This window comes from Zophobas morio, unplaced genomic scaffold (assembly GCF_036711695.1).
Source record: "Zophobas morio isolate AGI-343-1 ecotype UQ-CSIRO unplaced genomic scaffold, CSIRO_AGI_Zmor_V1 ptg000008l, whole genome shotgun sequence".
Classification (NCBI taxonomy): domain Eukaryota; kingdom Metazoa; phylum Arthropoda; class Insecta; order Coleoptera; family Tenebrionidae; genus Zophobas; species Zophobas morio.
In genome coordinates, this window is record NW_026972113.1 from 6,881,950 (window position 1) to 6,896,391 (window position 14,442).

General features: G+C 27.5%; 1 protein-coding gene across 1 annotated transcript; it reads left to right on the forward strand.

Annotated features, from left to right (window-relative positions):
- The first annotated feature begins 4,621 nt into the window (after window positions 1–4,621).
- Window positions 4,622–12,567, forward strand: LOC135124776 (uncharacterized). The gene is made up of 4 exons (XM_064049993.1): window positions 4,622–4,795; window positions 4,910–5,065; window positions 5,112–5,265; window positions 11,839–12,567. Exons 1-4 carry the CDS (start codon window positions 4,652–4,654, stop codon window positions 11,997–11,999), a joined length of 615 nt encoding a protein of 204 aa, XP_063906063.1. The 5' UTR covers window positions 4,622–4,651; the 3' UTR covers window positions 12,000–12,567.
- Window positions 12,568–14,442: the final 1,875 nt, after the last annotated feature.

A 14,442-nucleotide genomic window follows, 5' to 3' on the forward strand; every position in this document is an offset into this window, starting at 1 on the left:
GATTTTTTCAGAATTTTGATTATTTAATTTTCCAATTTGTCGATTTTTAGTTTTTGGATTTTTCAGTTTTTTTACCCTTCAGTTTGACGATTTTTTATTTTCTCGATTTTCAAAATTTCGATTTTTCGGTTTTTGGATTTTTACATTTTTTTATATACTTAGGTGTGTATGTTCCAATTTATCAATTTTCGACATTACTAAATTTTCAATTTTTGATTTCTCACTTTCTCGATAATCAATTTTTTGGTTTTTCGACCTTATTATTTGTCCACTTCTCGTTTTCTCAGTTTTTCAACTCTTGAGTTTTTCGATTTCTCGATTTTTGGTGTTTCGATTTTCCAATTTTACGATGTCCCGATTTTTTAGCTTTTCGATTACCCCATTTTTCGTCACTTTAGTTAGTTTAAGAATTTTTCAATTTCTCAATGAATGATACCCGACAATCTTTCAAAGTACTTCAAAAACAAAACAAAGAGGGTCCCTATATTCCTTCAAATTACTTCAAAAATATCGCCGAAATTCTTTCAACTTACTCCGGAAATAAGACAGAGTGATACCAGAGATTCCTTTAAGTTGCTTCAAAAACAATACACAGAAACTTCCTCGAGTTTCCTTCAAATTACTTCAAAAACCAAACACAACGAGCGCTCGATATTCTTTCAAACCACTTCAAAAATAAAACACAAGGAATCCCCAAGATTCTTTCCAAATATGTACCTCAAAAAAAAACAAAAGAGTTCCCCGAGAAGCTTTCAAACTACTTCAAAAACGAGACAAGGGATCCCCGAAGATTATTTCGGAGTACTTCAAAAACGAAACAGAAAGGGTCTCCGAAATTCTTTCAAAGTACTTCAAAAATAAGACAAAAAAAAATGCTCCCCGAATTTCTTCCGAACTACTTCAAAAATCAGACACCCAAGATTCTTAAAAACTCCTTCAAAAATAAAACACATGGGGTCCTCGAGATTCTTTCAAATTACTTCAAAAACAATACACAGAAACATCCCCGAGATTCTTTCAAATTACTTCAAAAACAAAACGAAACTGGCGCTCGATATTCTTCCAAACTACTTCAAAAATAAAACACATGAAATCCCCAAGATGCTTTCCAACTACATATTCACTTAAAAAAAAACAAAAGAGTTCCCCGAGATGCTTTCAAACTACTTCAAAAACAAGACAAAAAAGGTCTTCGAAATCTTTACGAACTACTTCAAAAATCAGCACAAAAGGGCCCCGAAATTCTTTTAAACTACATACTTCTAGAAGAAGACACAAGGGGTTCCTTAGATTATTTTAAATTACTAAATTTAATTAACAAGACAGGGGATCTCGAAGAATCTTTCTAACTACTTCAAAAACAAAACATAAGGTGCCTCAAAATTTTTTCAAACTAGTTAAAAAAACAAAAGTGGTTCTCGAAATTCTTTGATAGTATTTCGAAAATCAGACCAAAAGGTCCCCTAGATTTTTTGAAATCACTTCGAAAACAAAACAAGAGACTCCCTAGATTTTTTCAAAATACTTCAAAAACAAAACAAAAGAGTCCCCGAAATTATTTCAAACTGTTTCAAAAACCAGATACAACTGCCCCGCCCTCTGATTCTATCAAACTATTAAAAAAAAACATAAAGGAGTTCTTGATATTCTTTCAAATTACTTCAAAAACAAGACACACAGGGCACCCTGAGATTCTTTTAAATTATTCTAAAAACAAAACATAAGGGGACACAGAGATTCTTCTAAATTACTTCAAAAACAAGATAAAGGATCCCCGAAAATTATTTCAAAGTACTTCAAAACAAAACAAAAGGAGTTTCCAAAATTCTTTTAAATCACAAAATCAAAAGAAAGATCCCCGAGATTCTTTCAAGATACTTCAAAAACAAAATACAAGGGGTCCCCAAAATTCTTTCAAATTATTTCAAAAGTAGGGTCCACAGGACATCCAGAAATTCTTTTAAATTACTATTAAAACAAGACAAGAGGTCCCCGAAATTCCTTCAAACCACTTCAAAAACAAAACACACGTGTCCCCCAAGATACTTTCAAATTACTTAAAAAACAAAACAAACGAAAATAGTCCCCGAGATTCTTTCAAATTCCTTCAAAAACAATACACAAGGGGACACCGAGATTATAATAAATTTCTTCAAAAATAATACGCACAAAGATTTCCGAGATTTTTTTTTTCAAATTACATCAAAAGCAACACAATACTGATTACGAGACTTCGAGATTCTTTCAAACTACTTTAAAATCAAAACACAGTGGGTACCGGAGACTTTTCAACTTACTTCAAGGCATCCCAGAGCTTGAAATCGATTTTCAGTTTTTGGATTTTTCAGTTTTTTTGTTCTTCAGTTTTTCGATTTTTTATTTTCTCGATTTTCAATTTTTCGATGTTTCAGTGTTGGGAGTTTTCAAATTTTCGATTCTTTGGTTTTCGATTTTTTAATTTTTTGATATATGTATGGTCCATTTTATCAATTTTTCACATTACTAAATTTTCAATTTTTGATTTCTCGATTTCTCAGTTTTTCAGTTCTTAAATTTTTAGATTTTTCAATTTTTGATTTTTAACTTCGGCTTTTCGATTTCCCAATTTTTTAGTTTTGCGATTTCTAAATTCTGGATTTTTCAATTTATCAATTTTTCGAAATTTTGATTATTCTATTTTCTAATTTTTCACTTTTCCGATATGTTTTTTTTTTTTAGATTTCTTGCTCTTTCAATTTTTCGACTTTTTGGCTTTAAATATTTCGGTTTTTTAATTTTTCAATTTTGCAATTTTTAACTTTTCGATTTTTCGACTTCTTGATTCTTCGATTTCTTGATATTTTGCTGTTTCGTTCCTCGATGTTCCAGTTTTTCAATTTTCCAATTTTCTGATCTTCCGAATTTTTCAATTTCTACATTTTTTTCAGAATTTTGATTATTTAATTTTCCAATTTGTCAATTTTTAGTTTTGGGATTTTTCAGTTTTTTTACTCTTCAATTTGGCGATTTTTTATTTTCACGATTTACAAAATTTCGATTCTTCGGTTTTCAATTTTTAAATTTTTTGATATACTTAGGTATGTATGTTCCAATTTATCAATTTTCGACATTATTAAATTTCAATTTTTGATTTCTCACTTTCTCGATAATCAATTTTTTGGTTTTTCGACCTTATTATTTCTCGACTTCTCGTTTTCTCAGTTATTCAGCTCTTGAATTTTTCGATTTCTTAGTTTTTCGATTTTTCGATTTTTGATGTTTCAGTTTTTAAATTTTTTTTTTCGATTTTTCGATTTCTCAGCTTTTCGATTTTTCGACTTTTCGGCTTTTTGGATTTTTCGATGTCCCGATTTTTTAGCTTTTCGATTACCCAATTTTTCGTCACTTTAGTTAGTTTAAGAATTTTTCAATTTCTCAATGAATGATACCCGACAATCTTTCAAAGTACTTCAAAAACAAAATAAACAGAGTTCCTATATTCCTTCAAATTACTTCAAAAATATCGCCGAAATTCTTTCAACTTACTCTAAAAATAAGACAGAGTGATACCAGAGATTCCTTTAAGTTACTTCAAAAGCGATACACAGAAACTTCCTCGAGTTTCCTTTAAATTACTTCAAAAACGAAACACAACGAGCGCTCGATATTCTTTCAAACTGCTTCAAAAATAAAACACAAGGAATCCCCAAGATTCTTTCCAAATATGTACCTCAAAAAAAACAAAAGAGTTCCCCGAGAAAATTTCAAAGTAATTCAAAAACGAGACAAGGGATCCCCGAAGATTATTTCGAAGTACTTCAAAAACAAAACAAAAAGGGTCTCCGAAATTCTTTCAAAGTACTTCAAAAATAACAGTTTTAATAAGTTGCCCCGTCTACGCAATTCATCGCAAGGAGATTGAGGTTGTACAAAGAAAATTTTTAAAATTCTTAGCTTTCTTACAAGACATTGTTTACCCCCCACGTGGTGTAGAGCATTAAGATCTTTTGAAGAGATTTAATTTTACATGGCTGCATGCTCGGCGAAATATGCTCTTGATTCGCTTCTTATATAATCTTCTTCATAATATAACAGACTTTCTGTGCTCTTAGGTAAAATTAATTTTCTTGTATGACGACTAAATACTCGCCAACATTTTTCTTTTTATATTAACTCTGTTAGAAATGCTCTAGATAAATTTCCGATTAATTTAATTGAGATTATTATTATCATAAATTAGGTAATCATCAATATCAGTAGCAACGTCGTTCGAGTTTAAAAATAGCCCCGACCTGTTCACGCCTCAAAACCTCCCTTAAATATATAGATACCTCTATTTTTCCCGAAAAAACTCTTCCTCCCGTTCATCTGAATAGACGACTTCCTGTCTCTGGAGTCGCAACGTCGCGAAACTTTATTTACCGCATCCTAGGATTCTCTTTCCATTTCTTTTCGTGTAGTCGCCGGCATCGTTTAAAAAATTCATTAAACTAGTAAATGTTGCAGGGAAAGAGCGTGCAATAAAGGGTAATTGAAAGCAAACGATGCAAGAACGTCCGTGCTTTTAGCCGCCTCGATCGGGAATAGTTGTATCTTCTTTTTTCGGAGATAAGACTGAGCACTCTGCGATAACTGATAACGATAAGAAAATGTTAGTCGATGCCGTGTTGCAATGGCGATAAAATTGATTCTGCATCATGTTGGTGCGGTGGTGAGGGTGATTAAGAAGATGAGAGACCGAGATTGTTTCTGGTGGGAGGATAGGTGTGAGTGCTCGCTGAAGAATGGTGGATACGTTATTGGATGGTTCGGAGTTGTAAGAGTCGTTTTTTTATAAATACAACCACTTGAAGCAGTGATTCACATTAAAATAATCTAGTCCAGTTATCTGTGTGTTTGTACTATTCATTCTAAAATATTTTTTTTTCAGATTTATCGGAGCGCAGCGATTTTTACTCTAGCGGTTTTGATCCCGGAAATGGAAGACGAAGATGATTACGTTAGGGTCATGTTGCTGAGTATACTGTTAACGTACTTTTTTATATCCTTAGCAGCGAATTTTCTTCTGATTGTGGGTCTTAGTAAAGTAAGTCCGTGTGTTTTGGCTTCAAAAAGTTCAATTATTTTTTTAGAAACACCCTAACTATCTACTTCCATATTTGGGAATATATGGTGTCGAAATATTGGTGCTTCTAGCCTCTCTGCTTGGAGGGATTATTCTGATTGTAAAAATGGTGTCCGCACGTATTTTATATTATTTTGTGCCCTGTGGACTCCTTATTATAGGTAAGCTTAAAACTATTTCACGTTCTTGTTCCCTAATTTAAACCTTACCTGCGGCTTCTCCCACCATCTCGACTCGTTCATGGGGTTTTTGACCCCTCAAAATATTAAAAAATAAAAACTGTGACCGAATTAAAACATTTAAAAAATTGAAAATTAATTAATAAAGTTAAATGATTCATCCCTTTTTTAACAGCTTGCATAAAAAATTGGTTGAAGTTTATTTCAAATCCCGCTTCTTTGAAAAATTATAAAAATTTTGTGCGATTTTTGTTTTCTGATAACCTCTTTAAAGTTAAAACCAGTGGGATAAATAACAACGCAGATTTTTTGACTAAAATTTTTCAGTTCTTCAACTTTTCATTTTTTTTGGTTGCCCAGTTTGACGGTTTGCAATTCTTTCTAGCTTTCTAAAAAAATTTCCAAATTTTTTTGAAAAAATCAAAATTTCAATTTTTAGATTTTGCAATGTATCGATTTAAAATTTCCGCAGTTTTCAGGTTTTAATTTTTCAATTTTCGATTCTTTGATATTTCGTTTCTTCAAATTTTTGATTTGCAATTTTTTGTTTTTTCGGTATTAGATTTTTCAGTTTATCGATTTTTCAATTCTTTGAATTGCAATTTTTCAAAATTTAATTATAATTTTCAAAATTTTTCACTTCATCAATTTTACGATTTTAGAATTGTTCCATTTTCCAATGATTGGATTTCGAAACTTTCTCATTTATTCGAGTTTTAAATTTTTAATTTTTCGAATTTTCGATTTTTTGGTTTCCATTTTTTTAATTTTTCGAATTGCACTTTTTGTTTCGGTTTTTTGTTTTCTTTATATCTTCAATTGTTCGGTTTTTCAATGTACTGATTTTATAATTTCAATTTTTGGATTATTCAATTTTTCGGTTTTTCTACTTACGATTTTTTCATTTTTCTTTTTTCAATTTTAGATTTTTCAGTTTCTCGATTGTTCAGTTGTTGCGTTTTTTCAAGTTTTTATTATAATTTTCAAAATTTATCGCTTTATTAATTTTATGATTCAAGAATTTTTCCATTTTCGAATTATTGGATTTTAAAACTTTTTCATTTATTCGATTTTTAACTTTGGAATTTCTCGATATTTAATTTTTTAATTCTTTGATTTTTCAATGTTATAGTATTCCGTTTTTGACGATTTTAAAATTTTTCGGTTTTACAATTTTTGGGTTTTCCAATTTTTCGATTTTTTTTGTTTCAATTTTTTAATTCATCGAGTTGCAATTTTTCGATTTTCCATTGTTTCGATTTTGCAATTTCCTATTTTTTTAGTTTTTCTATTTTTCAATTTTTTATTGTTTAAGTTTTCTAATCAAAAAAATGGAAACATTGCAAAATTGTAATTTTGAAAAATCAAAAATGAAATTACGAAAAATTATAAAATGAAAACTAAAAAAACTAAAAATTGAGAATCACGAACTTAAAGAATTGAAGAAAAGAAATATTGAAAATTAAAGAAATTGGGAAATTGAATAATTGGGAAATCCAAAAATTGCACAATTGAGAAATTTAAAAATTGGAATTTCGAAAAAGTATTGCAAAATAAAGGAATGACAAAAACAATAACTGTGATATAAAATCGAGAAAATTAAAAAATCGAGAAAATAAAAATTAAAATCAAGATTTCGAAAATTTATCAAGTGAAAAATTAAAAATTGGGAACATAAAAATAAAAAAATTAAAAATTGTCATATCGAGAAATTGAAGAAATGAAAAACTGAAAACTTTGGAAGTTGAAAAACTGAAAAATTTGAGTTTTCAGTTTCATAATTTTTTGATTTTTTGGTTTTTGCATTTTTTTTTTATCCGAAAACTTGAAAAGCCGAAAAACTGAGAAATCGAAAAATTAAAAAATTCGAAGAAATTGAAAAATCGAAAAACTAAAACAACGAGAAATTGGAAAATTGAAACAGTGGAAAGTCGAAAAATTGAAGAAACTTGAAAATGAAAAAATGTAATGAATCGAAAAATTGGGAAAAAGTAAACCGAATCGAATCGAAAAATGCAAAAGATTTTAAAATAGAAAATTGAAAAACGAAAGATTGAGAATTTGAAAACTTAAATAAGCGAAACATTGTAAAGTAGAATGTAACATTGAAAAATAAAGGAAAAATAATGAAACATTAAAAAATTGGAAAGTTCAAAACTGGAATTTGAGAAATTTGTGAAATAAAAAAATTTGAAAAATCGAAAAATTAAAAATTGGGGACATAAAAATTGAAAAATGAAAAATTGTAATATCGGGAAAATGTAAAATTGAAAAATTGCATATCGAAAAATTTTGAAATGGAGAAACTGAAAAACTGAAAAAATTAAAGTTGAAAAAATGATTTCATACTTTTTTTATATTTTTAATTACTTCCATTTGAATGATGAATGATTTGAAAAGTTAAAAAGCCGAAAAATGTAAAAATTAGAAAATCGAGAAATCAAAGATTGAGAATTTTATTATAAAATCGATAAAATATACATAAAAAAATCGGAAAAAAATTAAAATCAACTACCTACTTGAAAAATTTATCAAAAAAAAAGAATGAAAAGTCGAAAAATTAAAAATTGGGGACATAAAAAATCGAAAAATGAAAAATTGTCTCGAAAAATTGCAAAATTTGAAAGTCCGAAAACGAAAAAATTAAAAAATTAAAGTTGAAAAATTCTTTTGATCTTCTGGTTTTCCATTTTTTTTTATTAGGAAAGTTCAAAAACCGAAAAATTAAAAAATCGGAAAACTAAAAAAATGAGACATTACAAAATCGAAACGGTGGAAAATCAAAAAATTGCAAATCGCAGAATTGAAGAACACTGAAAAACTAAAAATCAAGAATCTTAAAAATGAAAAAAAAAGATGAATCGAAAAACTGGAAAGAAAAAGAAGCGAAAATTAGAAAATTGAGGAATCAAAGAATGGGAAGTTGAAAATTTGAATAAATAAATAAATAAATAAATAAATAAATAATAAACGAAAGATTATAAAATCGAAAGAAACATCGAAAAAATAAAGGAAATGAATTTTTCCGCTCTTCGGTGTTTCGATTTCTCGATTTTTCAAGTTTTGATCTCTTGATTTTTCAAATTTTTTCTCGATTTAAAAAAAAAATTTAAAAATTCAAAATAAAAGAAATAGAAAAACGAAAAAGTGTGATTTTTCAATGTTTTTCACTCCATCAATTTTACGATCTTAGGTTTTTTCCATTTTCCAATTAGTGGATTTTAAAACTTTTTCGTTTATTCTATTTTTCAATCTTCCGAATTTATCATTTTTTGTTTTTCATTTTCAATTTTTTCAATTTTTCCGTTTTCAGTTTTTCAATTTGGAATTTTTTATGTTTTATTTTTTTTATTTTTTCAGTTTTACGATGTCTGTGTAGCTCTTCCGAGTTTTCATTTTATAAAGTTTTCAGTTTTCCTATTTTCCAACTTTTGGTTGCTTGAATTTTTAGAATCTGTAATTTTTCGACCTGCAGTTTCACGAGTTTAAATTTTTAATTTTTCAATTTTTAGATTTTTCATTTTTTCAATTGCAAATTTTTGTTTCGGTTTTTTATTTTCTTTATTTTTTCAGTTTTACGGTTTCAGATTTTTTCCATTTTTCAACTAGTGGATTTTAAAACGATTCAATTTTTCGATTTTTTATTTTTTTTTTTAATTTTTCGATTTTGATCCTTTGAGTTTCTCGAAATTTAATTTTTGAATTTTTTTATTTTTCAGTGTCACAGTATTTCGATTTTACCATTTTTGGGTTTTCCAATTTTTCGATTCATTAATTTTTTTCCCTTATTAAGTTTCTAGATTTTAGTTTTTCAGTGTTTCAATTGTTTAATTCGTCGAATTGCAATTTTTCGATTTTCAGCTGTTTTCATTTCACTTTTTTTTCAAATTTTTGATTTCTTGTAACGTTGAAAAATAAGGGAAATAAAAAACGAATAAAATGTGATATAAAATTAAAATCAAGAAGTTGAAAATATTATCAAACGAAAAATTGAAAAATCGAAAAATTAAAAATTGGGAACATAAAAAGTCGAAAAACGAAAAATTGCATAATTGAAAAACTGCAAACTGAAAAATCAAAGAAACGAAAAATAGAAAATTTTGGAAGTCGAGCAACAGAAAAAAAGTTGAAAAAATCAAAAATCATGAAAGCAAAAAAATTTTTCAATTTATTCCAAAGGTTAAAAAACAGAAAAAATGAAAAATCGAAAAACTGAAGAAGTCAAAATCGATAAACTTAAAAATTAATGAAACAAAAAATTGGAAAACCAATCGAATAAAAAAATTTAAAAATTAGAAAATTGAGAAATTAGAAAATTGAGAAATCGAAGAATGAGAATTTGAAAATTTGAATAAGCGAAAGAATATAAAGTCGAAAGAAACATTGAAAAATGAATGAAATGAAAAAACGAATAACAAAAAAAAAACTGAAAAATAAAAAATTGTAAAATCGAAAAATTGCAAAATTGAAAATTTTCAAATCGAAAAAACAAAAAATTTAAAAATTTGGAAGTCGAGAAACTGAAAAATTCAAAAAACTAAAGTTGAAAGAATTGAAACACTGAAATACTAAAAATCGAGGAACTTAAAAATTAATGTAACAAAAATTGGAAAGAAGAAAAAACGAATTAGAAAATTGAGAAATCAAATATTGAAAATTTGATTAAGCGAAAGATTATAAAGTCGAAAGAAACATTGAAAATAAAGAAAATGAAAACACGAATAATTGCGATATAAAATCGAGAAAATGAACATCAAAAAAATCGGGAAAAAAATTAAAATCAACTACCTACTTGAAAATTTATCAAAAAAAAAATGAAAAATCGAAAACTTAAACATTGGGAATATAAAAAATCAGAAAATGAAAAATTATGTCGAAAAATTGTAAAATTGAAAAACTGCAAATCATAAAATTGAGGAAACGAAAAATTGAAAAATGTGAAAATCCAGACACGGAAAAATTAAAAAAATTAAAGTTGAAAATTTTGTTTGATATTTTGGTTTTTTCCATTTCTTTGATTAGGAAAGTTGAAAAACCGAAAAACTAAGGAACGAGAAATTACAAAATCGAAACAGTGGAAAGTCAGGAAATTGTAAATCGAAGAACTGAAAATTAGAAAATTGAGAAATCAAAGATTGGAAACTTGAAAATTTGAATAACCGAAAGATTGTAAAATCGAAAGAAACATTGAAAAAATAAAGGAAATGAATAAACGAATAATTGTGAAATATAAATTGTGCATTAGTTTTTCGTTCTCAGTTTTATCGAAGTTTCAATTTTTCCGCTTTCCGATGTTTCGATTTCTCGATTTTTCAAGTTTTGATTTCTCAATTTTTGGGATTTTTCAGTTTTTTTATTTTTAAAAGTGTCGATTTTTCAATTCCTCGACTTCTATTGTTTCAATTTATCTCTCTAATTTTGAAAATTTCGTTTTCTCGATTTTTTAATTTTTTTTTCGATTTTTTTTCGCCGTTTAATTTTATGATTTTTCAATATTTCAATCTTTGAAACATTTCTAAATTTCCAATTTTTCGATTATTTCAGATTTTCCATTCTTCAATTTTTTGGTATATCACTTTTTCGAATTTTCAGTTTTGAGATTTTTTAGTTTTTCAGTTGTTCACTTTTTCTTGGACTTTTGAATTTTTACATTTTTAAAAATTCGATTTATCGATTTATCAATTTTTCGAATCTTCAATTTTTTGATTTCTTAAATTTTAGATTTTTCGGTTCTTCAGGTTTGTTGATTTTTTTATTTTTTGATTTAGCTTTTTTTCCGATATTTCAGTTTTTGGTGTTTCTTAATTTTCGAATTTTTGATTGATCTATTTTTAGATTTTTTGATTATTCGATTTTTTCACTTCTCGACTTTTCGACATTATGATTTTCCCATTTCTCGTTTCTGCGATGTTTCGGTTTCTCGATTTTTCGATTTTCAGATTTTTAATTCTTCAATTTTTTGATTTTTCAATTTTTAGATTTTACGATTTTTCGATTTTTTCAGATTCTCAATTCTTCAGTTTTTCGAATTTTGAGTTTTCGGATTTTTTAGTGTTTCGGTTGTTCAATTTTTCTTCGATTTTTCTCATTTTTTAATTTTTGTATTTATGTATTGATAGATTTTTCGAACCCTCAATTTTTTGATTTCTTAAATTTTAGATTTTTCAGTTCTTCAACTTTTCGATTTTTTATTTCTCTTTTTTTCCAACATTTCAATTTTTATAATTTGTCACTTGTAATATCAAAAAATTGCAAAACGAAAAATAAAAAAATTGAAGTTGAGAAATTGAAAAATTTTTGATTAACGGTTTACCATGAAAATGATAACCTTAAAGTGTTTGCAAGCTTTCAGAGCATTCGTAATTTTCAGGAAAATGTTTAGATTGGCTCATTCATTAATTTTGGAGGAGTAAATGTGCGACTGAACATTATGTCAAGTGCAACTGGCAATCAATGAAAATACATACTTTCACTCGCGAAATTTATATTGACTAAAAATGTCTCAAGATCAGGGTACTAAAAGTGTGTATAAATTGTAATAAGGAACAATTTCAGGCTCATACGCTTACTGCTGGTCCCTTCTGGTGCGCCTTTTCCACGAATTCAGGCAAGCATCCGTCGAAACCAGCTCGCTAACCTCCCAGCTAAGTGATTGTGGATACGTCAAATTCAGGTGCAGTTGTTTCAAGTCGGACTCTCTCTACGTCGTTACCTAACAATAGCCGATCCCCTAAATAAATAAAACTAATGTGGAACGTAATCTCATCTTAGCGAAACCGAGTGTTCTGCTTTCTGTTCTCTGGGACTATAAATTAACCCCAATAAACCCATTCACATCAATTCCCCATGAATTTAAGTCAATTTGTAGCAGACCGCCGGAAAAGCACTCTCCTTATCTTTTGTATCAATGAAGAATTTGTTCTGGAGAGTTCTTTATAGTTATGGATTGTTCCTTAAGTTTCCTCGGCACGGAAGTTATCCAATATCTACTCGTTCCCAGGACACGGTCGAACCAACTACTGCCAAAAACGTGTCTGCTGAAGATGCAATCTAACTTATGGGTTTAAATATAATTTTTCAGCGGGAAGAGGTGGGTCGATTTGTTGTGGAAGTACGGGCGATATACCACTTTGACAGAAACGAAACAGTAATTTACACACGTGCCATAAATAACAAGAAATGGAAACGGATGGGTGGGGGCAGCTGGGACTCGATGATAGTTCCAGGAAAAAAATGGTAGCTGGATTTTTTATGTATCAATTCTTAATAAATATTTTTACTATTGGTTGTTTTATTTTTGTGATTTTTACTTCCTGAGTGTAAGCTGATTTTTATTAGACACGTAATCTAAACGATTACTAAACTACCGGATCGATTGTTGTCACATTTTGTATATACATTAGGAATACTTATCATAGATGGTAACACGGTAGCTAAAATTTGACTAATCATCCCCACCATCTCCAAAATTTACATTTATATGTATTTTTAATTTAATAAAATATGCCACCCGTTAACTTGTGATGTATAAATCCGTGTTGAGTTTTCACTCTGGACATCCAGATTTTTGGAAAAAAAAATTGAATAACAAAATGCTCTGAAATCTTGCAAACATTTCAAGGTTACCGTAATCATAGTAAATCGTTAATCAAAATTTATTTGTCTATCCCTCCCAAAAAATTATGACGTCATCTCAAAGTTTAGTCTAATTTACTTTATGACCTTGCATAAATGTAATGACGTCATCATAAAATATTATAGTAGAAAAATTCACTTGAAACAAACAGGTACTTTAACATTAACACGCATATCCTTATTTTAATTTATTATAAAAAAATAAATTTCGCAAAATCCGACGTTATAATTTGTCGAAAAATCTGGATATATTTACCTTCCACCAGTTATTTGATATCACAATTTTTCGTTTTTTCATTTTCTTCCATTTTTCAATGTTTTGAATTTTTCGATTTGCAATTTTTCAACTCTGCAAATTTTTGATATTAGAATTTTTATTTTTTGATTTTGTTTCTTTTTTTTTGGATGTTTCAATTTGTCGTTACCTCAGTTTTTCAAGTTCTTTAATTTTCAATTTCTCGATTTTATGTCACAATTTTATGTTTTTTCATTTTCCTTACTTTTTTAATGATTCTTCAGATTTTGTAATTTTTCGGTTATTTAATTTGTCAAATATTCAATTTTATTTTCAGTATGTTGATTTTACAATATACATTTTCGTTTTTTGATTATGCACTTTTCCGATGTTTAAGTTTCTCATTTTCTAATTTTTCGATTTTTCAATTTTCCAATTCTTCGTTTTTTCATTTTCTTCCGTTTTCAATGTTTTGAATTTTTCGACTTGCAATTTTTCAGCTCTGCAATTTTTTGATATTAGAATTTTTATTTTTTGCTTTTTAGTTTCTTATTTTTTTTTGTGGATGTTTCAATTTTTCGTTACCTCAGTTTTTCAAGTTCTTTAATTTTCAATTTCTCGATTTTATATTACAACTTTATGTTTTTCCATTTCCCTTATTTTTTTAATGTTTCTTCAGAGTTTGTAATTTTTCGGTTATTTGATTTGTCAAGTATTCAATTTTATTTTCAAAATGTTGATTTTACAATATACATTTTCGTTTTTTGATTTCGCACCTTTCCTATGTTTAAGTTTCTCATTTTTTAATTTTTCGATTCTTCATTTTCCAATTTTTCGTTTTTTTATTTTCTTCCATTTTTCAATGTTTTGAATTTTTCGACTTGCAATTTTTCAGCTCTGCAATTTTTTGATATTAGAATTTTTATTTTTTGCTTTTTAGTTTCTTATTTTTTTTGTGGATGTTTCAATTTTTCGTTACCTCAGTTTTTCAAGTTCTTTAATTTTCAATTTCTCGATTTTATATCACAATTTTATGTTTTTTCATTTCCCTTATTTTTTTAATGTTTCTTCAGATTTTGTAATTTTTCGATTATTTAATTTGTCAAATATTCAATTTTATTTTCAGTATGTTGATTTTACAATATACATTTTCGTTTTTTTGATTTTGCACTTTTCCGATGTTTAAGTTTCTCATTTTTTAATTTTTCGATTCTTCAATTTTCCAAATTTTCGTTTTTTCATTTTCTTCCATTTTTCAATGTTTTGAATTTTTCGACTTGCAATTTTTC